The sequence below is a fragment of the Sycon ciliatum genome, chromosome 8, assembly GCF_964019385.1.
Source record: "Sycon ciliatum chromosome 8, ocSycCili1.1, whole genome shotgun sequence".
Classification (NCBI taxonomy): domain Eukaryota; kingdom Metazoa; phylum Porifera; class Calcarea; order Leucosolenida; family Sycettidae; genus Sycon; species Sycon ciliatum.
Window position 1 is genome coordinate 21206694 of NC_088650.1, and position 10851 is coordinate 21217544.

Genomic DNA, 10851 nt, shown 5'->3' on the forward strand with positions numbered 1-10851 from the left:
GAAGACTGGGATGATATTGGCGTCCAGTGTACGGACACCAGTCACATTTCCAGCATACAGGATAGACTCATGATCAGACATCACTATAAAGTCCACTATTTTCGCGATTTTTATTTGTAGAATACGTGACAGGCGTATTCAGTGTGCCTCGCAGGACTGCGAGATGCTGCAGAAGACCAGGTTCGACCTTTCTGGACGGCCATTCACCGACGGTGGGCTACACGATGCTGGAGGAACTAGATTCCAGTGAAAACCCAAGATTCCTTTGCTCCTGGACGCTCCGACGTGTTGTGATATCTGCCAGGTGCGCAGTAACTAGTATTTTCATCGCTATAGCGAGGACGACGCCGATCGCCAAACTCTCGCTCACAGCCATCACCAGCCTCTCAAAACCATCACTTGGCATCCCCCAGAGGTATAGGAGAAAGCCAAAACAGCTCTCAACAAACAAAAGCTAAGGACGATGGAAAGAGAGCATGTCAAAAAGAAGACGAACAGTATGAAGTTCAAATGGGTTTGAACACTCGTACCACCAACTATACCACTTTCAATAAATCGTGACGCCATTTTGTTTTAACACGCATACGGTCCACTGGCAAGTGGCAGGGCAGGGTTGGGCCTTTTTCTTTCTTCTCGGATTTATTTTCATGACATGCTCACTGATTTAAAAAAAAAAAAAAAAAAAAAAAAAAATTGGGTTCCAACTTCCATTATTGTGCAGCACTGTAGTTAGGGATCTCAGCGCGTGCACTGCGCATGCAGTTCGCGCATGCAGCCAAACGCGCATCAGAAGTGGCATGCAGAATTTTTGCCAAACACTGGCTATTTTTTGCAGAAAATTGAGACCTTGAACGAAGGAGAAATGGCTGAAATTTCCTTGCAAGGAGATGGTGGTTACAGGCTACCTGCTTACCAGAATGGGATCTTGTTTGGTATGTTGGCCGCCCATGTGTTCTGGAATCGATTTGTAGCTTTCGTTGGAAGGCGCGAAGCCGTTTTCGTTCCAAACGACAGGGTTCTTTCAGAGCGGAAAATGGCGACCATGCCGATCGTTGCCACGATCTCCGAGTTGAAAATCTCTGGATTTAACCGGGGAAAAGCTCTGGATTCAATGGTAAACCCGGCAGAAATACTTGATGTTGGATGTTGAGAGTTTGTAGGAAATTTGACCGAAGCGTTCATGCTCCACGTGACGGTGTTCGTTCTTGTGAATTTCTGCATTTCTGACATATCGCCGTGCATATGGGCCGTTGTTCCAGAGACATCGATTGTCAGGTGTGGACAGGGTTTTGTTCGAGTAGTCGTGTGGAGACGTGGTTTGGTTCTCACAGGCAACAGGAGCGGCTCCTCGGGATGGCGAAAGCCAAATCTACCCAAAGCCGACTTCACGATCGCCGATCTTCTGGCGGCGCATTTTCACTTATGCTCTGCAACAAGCGGCACAAGCTGTGGAAATCGTCAGATGATATTAGCCTATCAGTGTGCCCAGAACTTCTAGTGACTCTACTGAAGCATTAGCTTGAGTAATCTTTCTTTCTAGCCCTCTCTTTCTCTCTCTCTCTCCCTCTCTTTCTCTCTAAAAATGTTCCAAACTTCAAAATCTAGGTCGAGCTGCATCGGGGAGTCGTCAAATAGCGACTCACTGAGCCGGTTTTTGGCGATCGCCATTTTCTTTCAGTCTGCCATCGCCGCGTTGAAAAATCGATTACATCATTGAATGCGCAAAGCCCTGCGCAGTGTCCGCGCTGACATCCCTACTGTAGTACGTAGATCTACTAGCGCTATGCTAAGCGTACACGTACCGGTATTGCAATGTACCCTTGGCCTTGGCCTTGCTGAAAATGACAATAATCATTTAAATTTTTGATGATTCAAAAATTATTTTTAAATAATTTTCATCACGCGCATGCATACCGCGTACCGGTACCCTTGGTGAAATGACGCATGACACTTCAGCGCGGGTACCGGGTACCATGGGTACGGATGTTTATGTACCCAACATCAACATACATCATAATCATTGATACTACCTACACATCAGGGAGTCGTCAAATACCAAGTAGTATTTGACGACTCCCTGCTACACATAGTACTGTCGAATAGCGGCTAGTAGTAATCTGGTAATAGTAGTACAAAAATAATACGGTACGTACCACATGACGTACAGTCATGTATTACAGTGAGACGTATCATTGTTTGTAAATAAATTATTTTAGCGAATCATTATGGTGAACCGGTCACAGGCGCGAAGAGGTTGGCAAAAAGTTATTGAAAATAATAAAACTATGCTTCCAAAGTTCCATGCACTAGTTGTGATTTGATGTGAGGTGTGGAGAGTACTGCACTGGACGACTACATCATGGATATCTGCACTCGTTTGCGAAGGTCACCTCTGTTCCGAGCTATACTGTTGCTAGTTATCGTTGTCCCATTGTTGGTGATGCTGTATACCGGCGGAGAAATATCATCAGGCAGTCACTATGATACTTCCAAGCATCATCGCTCACGGTTGTCCTCCGAGAAAAGGTTGGAGGATATGCTACAACGCCATCGTGATTTCCTTGGTGAAGCAGATGCTGTGCTTGGTAGCCTGGGAAACCGCTCATCGATGTTATTATTAGCTGAGAGTGAGAGCAAAAAAACAATATATCGAGCAAGCCAGAAGAGCAGCGGCACAGTAGAGAAAAACCGAATTGGAAGTAGCGGGAGTGACAAACATAACAGTAGTCACGCAGAGTGTATAAACATTCTATTCATTTTGACTGATATCCGAGGTCGGCGAGAAAGCTCAGCACATCTCTTTCTCTCATCGTTGTTGAAAAGCAGTAATGCGGCACTATGCTGTCACGTCATTGCAGACACTTCTGGAGAAAAAATTGCGAATGCATTCCTTTCACCGCGACAAGCACAAATACAGACCATCTTCTACGATAGTGAAGCTATAGCCAAGCGGGTGTCAGCATTTGTGACTGATCTTCGCTCAAGCTTTTCATCTGGCCCTGGTAACTATTTCAACAATGCAGTGTTCTTCATCGCCCCAGTATTACATGAACTGCTTCCCGCGGGCACTTCAAGCAATGCTGTCGAGCGTGTCATCTTTCTGGACACAGATCTAAAACTACAAGCTGACATAGCGGAGCTGTATGATGAGTTTGAGCATTTCAAACCTGGTCAGTTGGTAGGTATGGCTTATGAAAACCAGCCAGTCTACAAACATTTGCTAGCTCAATACACGGCATTGCATCCTGACAGTTGGCTGGGTCGCCCATACCCTAACGGTATTATTGGTTATAATTCTGGTGTCATTCTTCAAGACTTGAAAGCAATACGCCAGAACAAAGAGTACCTTTCATTGCTGATTCCCGCCAAGATCAAACAGCTGTTGGATAAGTACATGTTCAAAGGACATCTTGGCGGTCAAGATCTCTTCACTCTTATTAGTCTGGACTACCAAGAGTTCTTCTATCGTCTACCTTGTCAGTGGAATCGGCAGCTGTGCCGATTCTGGCAGAAGGGCTATGAGGCGATATTTGACAAGTATTATCAGTGTGATGTGCCGCTTGTCAAGATCTACCATGGAAACTGTCAGACTTCTATCCCCAATCAGTGATGACTTCTATCCCCAATCAGTGATGACTTCTATCCCCAATCAGTGATGACTTCTATCCCCAATCAGTGATGACTTCTATCCCCAATCAGTGATGACTTCTATCCCCAATCAGTGATGACTTCTATCCCCAATCAGCCAGCACGGTGATGACTTCTATCCCCAATCAGTGATGACTTCTATCCCCAATCAGCCAGCACGGTGATGGATCCTTTTGCTGGTAGGTGCCGTACAGTCTGCAAAATCCTTGCAACTTGTGTGTATCTAGCATGCTGAGTTCACACGTAGCAGTCATTTCGTCATGATCTAGTATTAGACGACTGGCACATAAAATGAAATCTTTTTGACAGCCATTTCTAGTCTGGGTGGTACGGATTTGGATCTCTTTTGATATACAGATTATTTAAGCCGACAGTGCAGTCAAGATTATAGATGTTTTGTTTGTTTTTTAAACGTTAGGCCAGCATCTATACCACGCGAAATCTGTGATCACTTTGTGCATACCGAATTTCCGAAATTGAGCGTCCACTATCCAATCACTTCGAAATCTATAGTTATGAGAACAAGTTAGGGGAACTACAGTAAAACCTGTAATGGCGACCACTCGGATATGGCGACCACTCGGATATGGCGACCACTCGGATATGGCGACCACTCGGATATGGCGACCACTCGGATATGGCGACCACTCGGATATGGCGACCACTCGACCATGGCGACCACTTTTCCTTGTCACGGACGCATTCACATTCAAAACAGCTCGGATAAGGCGACCACTCACTCAACGCGACCGACGACCACCCACCCGCGACCGCGTTGCACAGTGCTAGTACATGTAAATGTATACATTGCATGGTGCACCATGCATGGTAGATCTACACATCAGTGCAGGAAGTGTAGATGTGCATGGTGCATGCACGACACTTGACAGATCTGAAGACCCCAGGCATATGAGTCGTGCTAGAGTAGCATAGGTGTGTGCAATGTGATACACTGATCAAAATGATGTATCACATGTGGATATGGTCACGTGACCCACTGAACCTGGATAAAAAGATCACCTGGCCACGGCGACCACTTTTTCTCGTCCCTTGAGTGGTCGCCTTAGACAGGTTTCACTGTACCTAAGCTATACTTATTTCCGTAGCTACAGTGTGTATGCAAAAGACTACTTCAGTAACGTCTGGCGCTAGCCAGGGTCCACACAGCTTTAATTTGGTATTTGTTTGTTTGTGTGTTTGTGTCACGCCTGGCGCTATCCCGTATCTGTCCCGTACCGTACCGTACCATCAAAGACAGCTGGCCACAATATTTGGGCTTTCAAATGCAAGATCATGACATGAAGCAATTTGGAAGAATAAGTATGTGCCGTAAAGTCGCGGATAAAAGCCGGGTTTGCATACAAGCACATCGCGGATTGAAGCCTGAAAAATCAAATGGGTCAAATGCATATAAGCCTGTCGCGCGTAGAAGCCTGGCTTCTATGTAAGCGCGGATCGGGTAGGTCAAGAGTGCATGCGCTATGTACGGTGCATAGTAAAACTGCCGCCATACCGGTAGTCAGTGGTAGATCTACGCATGTCGCGCGTAGAAGCCTGGCTTCTATGCAAGTGCGGTGCATAGAAGCCTGGTTTGCATTAATGCCTGATGCAGAAAGCGGCTTATAAAGTTATATGCTTATAAGCCTGGCTTTTATCCGCGGCTTTACTGTATGCGAAGTGTATGGGGGGAATGCATGCAGGGCGATAGTGCAGGTTCGAATCCTAGGTTATGTCTTGAAAAAAATAGGAGAAATCAAAAAAATTATAACATCCCTAAAAGGCGAAGAGACAATAATTTGATAACCGCAGTCAATAAAATGAGCTGAACCGACATCTGTGTACTTTATTCATGCAATGTAAAAACGGTGGAGACTATGTGCAATAAAACGATGAAAATAGGAAGAAATGGTGTAGAGAAAAAAGAAATGGATTCAAACAAGTTTTCATACAACACTCATCAGGAATCGTCGTTGTACCAAAGGACACTGAAACGAAATTGAACTGGTTTTTACATTGCATGAATAAAGTACACAAATCGGTTCAGCTCATTTTATTGATTGCAGTTATCCCTAAAAGGCTTTGCTTTTTTGCTTAGGTCATCAAGGTGGTAGATGGTGTCGTATTACCCTCAAATGCAAAGAGGAAGTTTATTTCTTTCGCTCAGGGCCCTACGCTATGCTTTTTTGCCTAGCTCATCATGAATGTTGTTCGAACAGATGGAAACTTTTGCAATACAATGATGTAGCCGATCAGTTCGTTGTGGTATGGTTGGGAATTGTAGCCATTATTGCTTTTCTGGTTTTAGAGTTCGTATCGGAGCAGCCATTCTGCAATTCAAAGCGAGCCGTCATGGTTGACGTAAAACACTATTTACATACACAAGCTCGGGGAGCAAAAGTCTCTCTGTCCCATAAGCTGCCACAGACCAACTAAAAACAAAACCATGCACTTAACACGAGCTGACTTGCACGCGTGGCCCTTTTCACGAACCCAGACAAAGGGATTGGTCTATTATAACGCATGTACAAAGTCACTAGATTACACCCGCACCAGAGATGAAGGCGACAGTGCCAGACATCAATACGGTGTTGTACGGTATAAGGATGTCGTATAGCATGTCGTACAACAGTACGATGAAATTGTGGGAGAAACCAGCGACCGCTTGGGAACGATGAACATTACAACAGTCTTATTGTGAGTGATAGTCAGGCCAAGTTTCTGAAGATCAGTAGCGAGTGCTATCCCGAGCATTATGTTAGCATTACGAAAGCATAGACAGAATGCGTATTACAGGAGACTCAAGTTGCTGAAGACCAGTAGTCATTGCTGATAACGTGCAGAAAAAAACTAAATCTGCAGCCTCTTTTGCCGTCGGAAAGGATGTGTATTATAGGAGACTGTAAAGGTATGTAATGTGCTCCACAGGCAACCATGCATTCGGCCGTCAGCAACAGTCAAGCACAAGCACACTATCAAGGCAAGGACATTATTGTATCGTATTGTATGGAATATAATTTCACCTCATTGGCTCAACAGGTCAATGTATTACAAAAAGGCCAGAAAATCCGATTATAAGGAGATAAAGAGGAAAAGAAGGAGCAAACCAAAAGTGGATGAAGTGAGAGAAAATAACAATCCGCAATAAATTCTGCAATTACTTTTGCCTAACTCTTATTCAAACTGATTGAAACATTTTTGCAATACAATGATGTAGCCAATCAATGGAAAAAACATTTCCATCAGTTCTAATGACATGCACGATGAGCTAGGCAAAAAAAGCATAGCGTATGGGCCCTGAGCTTCCAAGCTCTCTCGTTCTGAAGAAGTTTATGAAAAACTCTCACCAAATTTGAATTATTTGGAAAAGTCTAGAGGCCTGGACTTATGAAACATCGTGACTTTTGGCGAGTTTCTATTCGCAAAACTAACTTGCTTGATGGAATGATGGTACACATCAACAGTCACATATTATGTCGAAGCTCACCTCTATAGATGAAAAATGTGCATTTCTGGAAGGAGTGCGTGAAGATCATCACTTTAAGCTGTACATCCACCCCCCTGCCTAACTTCGCCTTGTTTGGTACCGTGCATGGATTGCAGCTTAGATGGTATGCTCTATTTGTGTCACACACATGTATACATGTAGTTTATACACATCATTACTACACCTGCTGACATCAGTAATAAACATTATTATTATTTGGTGCACATTGTTGCATGCTGATGGGTCGATGGCGCGCCCAAGGACTTTCATGGCTGCGACAAGATATAACTGGGGTTACCCTTGGAATCTGAGGCTCTCTCTCTCTCTTGCCTTCCGCCCTTGAGGCTGAAGCTCGTTGTAGCTTTCTCCTCTTGCCGCTTTTTCTTCAACAGAAAACTAGCCCTGTGCTCCCGTTCTTATTGTGTCTTGACCATACTAAGTTACCTTCTGAGAATATGTGAGCTATCCTGGACACTTGCGTGAGTGCATGTGTGTATATGCCTGTGTATGTGTGTGTGTGTGTGTGTGTGTGTGTGTGTGTGTGTGCGTGTGTGCGCCCGCTGCTTTCGGACTGCGCAAGGTTGCGGTCGTCACCAGTGCTCGAGGACTGGTCCCCGCTGAATGCCCAGCAGCGTGATTCGGTCAGTCATATTATACGTGTGTTCTCGCCGGTTCCGTTTGCCCCACCACCTCCAGCGTCATCAGGCTGAGTGCTCCACCTTCCTTTCTCACGCCCCTCCGGGGCCCACGTGACCCTGTGGTAGTGGCTCTACAGGACAGGACAGGTGTGTCACTGTGTGTGTGTGTGTGTGTGTGTGTGTGTGTGTGTGTGTGTGTGTGTGTGTGTGTGTGTGTGTGTGTGTGTGTGTGTGTGTGTGCATGTGTGTGCATGTGCATGCTTGTGTCTGTGCTCTTTGTAGCTTTCTCTCTCTTGCCGCTTCTTCTTCAATGGGAAGCTTTCCTCATGCTCTCTCATTCTTAGTGTGTCTTGATCATACTAAGTTACCTTCTGGGAGGATGTGAGCTAACCTGGACACTTGTGTGAATGCATGTGTGCATGCCTGTGTGCGCCAGTGTGTGTGTGTGTGTGTGTGTGTGTGTGTGTGTGTGTGTGTGTGTGTGTGTGTGTGTGTGTGTGTGTGTGTGTGTGTGTGTGTGTGTGTGTGTGTGTGTGTGTGTGTGTGTGTGTGTGTCCCCATATGGTGCAGTGGTATGTGCAGTCGATTTCCAATCGAGAGGTTGCGGGTTCAATTCCCGACGATTATGGTCGCACATGTCTTTCTTCTCTTTCTCATTCTCCCAGCTCTTCTTTCATTCTCCTGGGTGGTTACCAACAGCCAGTGTATGCCGGAGTATGTGGTGTGGCGTGTGTGTGTGTGAAAAAAAAGAAGAAAAAAAAGAAAAATAGGGATTCGCTGGCCAGAAAAAGCAACTTCAATCAGCTGTGTGGTGGATACCAGGCTAAAATTAATGGCGATCAATTCATCAGCCTTGCAAGCTGTGGAATGGTGTAATCCCAGCACAAGTTGCTATGTCTAACATAGCTGTTTGCTATCATCGCTTTCCGCGATGGGCAGGTCTGAGGTCTGAGGTGTGTGTGTGGGTGCGTGCATGCGTGCGTGTGTCTGCATGCATGCGCGCGTGGGTGGGTGTGGATGTGTGCGCATGGGTATATCCGTCGGTGTACTCTCTCCAAGTGGTCACCGCCGCAGGGACTTGTAGAGTTTAGTACCATATTTTCCAGAGTACAACCCACACTGGAGTACAACCCACACCCTCCATTTCTTGTCAAGAAGTACAGACGTCTGACCAATTTTATCACCGTTAATTTCATCATCAGAGTAGAAGCCTTGCCCCCCCCCCCCCCCCCTGCGGTAAATTTTGAGTGTTCGAAGTGCGGCTTATACTCCCAAAAATAATTTAGTTCATGTCAAACCACAGCTTTGGATCAAACCCGGGGGGGGGGGGGCTGACCGGGTACGCCATTTGGTGCAATGAACAGGATCTGAACATTGTGTTGCTGTCAACGAGAGAGACAGTGAAATGACATTGTCATGCCCTGCTCGTTCGAGTGGACAAGCAGAATGGATTTCCACTGCCCGATCCACAAGCAACTGGACTTCTACATATCTCAAGGAAATCAATGATGGGGTATGTTTGTTCTTTAGCTGTCTCTTTGTGATTGTCTGTTGGAAGACAATTTAGTGGCATTGCCCGGTGTAGTGGCATCGTGTACCAATGTGGTTTGATTCACTTGGTCTGGACATGTGCATTTCGCAACTGCAGTTGCAGAGCGACGCCAAGTAGAGTGTCGCACATGAGATGGTGTTGAATGCCTTCGACATATCTGTTCCAATAATGTCGTACTTCTGCTTTAACGTTAGGTGTTGGCATCAAGCTATAGCCCAACGATCGGACCAGATTACGTCCTCAGTGTTCAAGTTCTCTTAGGCCTGAAACCGCTTTGGGTGGGAGATAGGAATTGCTGTCACGATTTTGCTGCTGATACGGGACAATGCTACTAGCAACAACACCAGCGACGCCACTAACAGAAGCCCAGGTCTCCAATTATAGCCCCAATAATGACCCGGGATGAGGATTGTTTGAAATAATAAGAACACAGTCTGCAAAGCACATACCCTAATAACACACATAAGCACATGCGCTTAGAAGTGAATTTTTGCTACGAATCCAATTTTCAAATATGAATTTTTTTCGCCTAAACGCGCATGCGCGATCAGAGTTCGTTTGCCAGAGTCTTTGTGTTTAACTAGGTCTTGTAGTGTCAGTTTCATGGTTCATGTATACTCTTTGCAGACTTTTATCTGTGATTGTGTCAAAGTGATAATCTTGGTGGTGCTTCGCCTATAAGAGCATGCGCTTATAGGTGAGAGTGTGCTTATATGCGAATACAGGCACATGCGCCAATATGTGCGTTACTGCGGTACTTATTGTAAGGGAGATTTTTGGTCTACTACTTCCTTCCTGGTGCCGGAGTTATTGTGACAGATCAGTTTTGACAATATTTTCTGAGTGTAGGTGGTTGAGAAAATCCGTCTTGATATGGACTTGATATAGACTGGACTTGACTTGATAGTGGAGCATCGAAAATATAAAATTACAATCTCCAATAGTAGCGCAGCGTCACTGAAATAATAAGAACCCCGGGGTCTTAGGCTGCCGCCGCACTAGGTAAAATACTAAAAAATATAAGCATGCTCTATAAATGCCGCTTTTTGGTATAAGACGTCAAGGACACATACGGGAAATCTAATACGATCCATATATGTTTCAGCAAGTCGCGGACCCCTGTATACGGTATAAGCAGCTTTTTCTTCAAGTACCGTATCTTTTGAATTTCATGCACCTCACCTCACATGACGTTTTTTTCGCGGTGGGGCTGGAAAATGCATATGCAACTTGCAGTGCGACTGGTGGCTGTAATATACACATATTTTCACCTTTTACATGCGTATATTGTTTTTACCTAGTGCGGTTAAGTAACCGGTTGAGGCCTTATTACCATTACACACACAGCAAATAAAAGACGAATCAGTAAAATAAGCTACACTGTAGCACTGTAGCACCATAGCGTAATACATGTATGAAGAAGAAAAAAAATGAAAACTTTATATGAGCCGTGAAATCATCCCACAATGTTCTGGACGTGGACAAGCAACCAAAAAGGAGCAAATTGACAATGATTCTCACAGACGTGC

General features: G+C 45.1%; 1 protein-coding gene across 3 annotated transcripts; it reads left to right on the forward strand.

Moving 5' to 3' along the window:
* The first annotated feature begins 2161 nt into the window (after window positions 1-2161).
* On the forward strand, window positions 2162-9956 carry LOC135822307 (xyloside xylosyltransferase 1-like). Of its 3 annotated transcripts, none has more exons than XM_065335044.1 (3): window positions 2162-3827; window positions 7713-7917; window positions 9517-9956. In XM_065335044.1, the coding sequence occupies exon 1, from the start codon at window positions 2360-2362 to the stop codon at window positions 3608-3610; it is 1251 nt and encodes a 416-aa protein (XP_065191116.1). In that variant the 5' UTR covers window positions 2162-2359; the 3' UTR covers window positions 3611-3827; window positions 7713-7917; window positions 9517-9956. The 3 variants fall into 3 exon arrangements, with proteins under 3 accessions (XP_065191116.1, XP_065191117.1, XP_065191118.1); XM_065335045.1 differs by lacking the exon at window positions 9517-9956 and adding an exon at window positions 8341-8985; XM_065335046.1 differs by lacking the exons at window positions 7713-7917; window positions 9517-9956 and adding an exon at window positions 6574-7691.
* The last annotated feature ends 895 nt before the right edge of the window (window positions 9957-10851 follow it).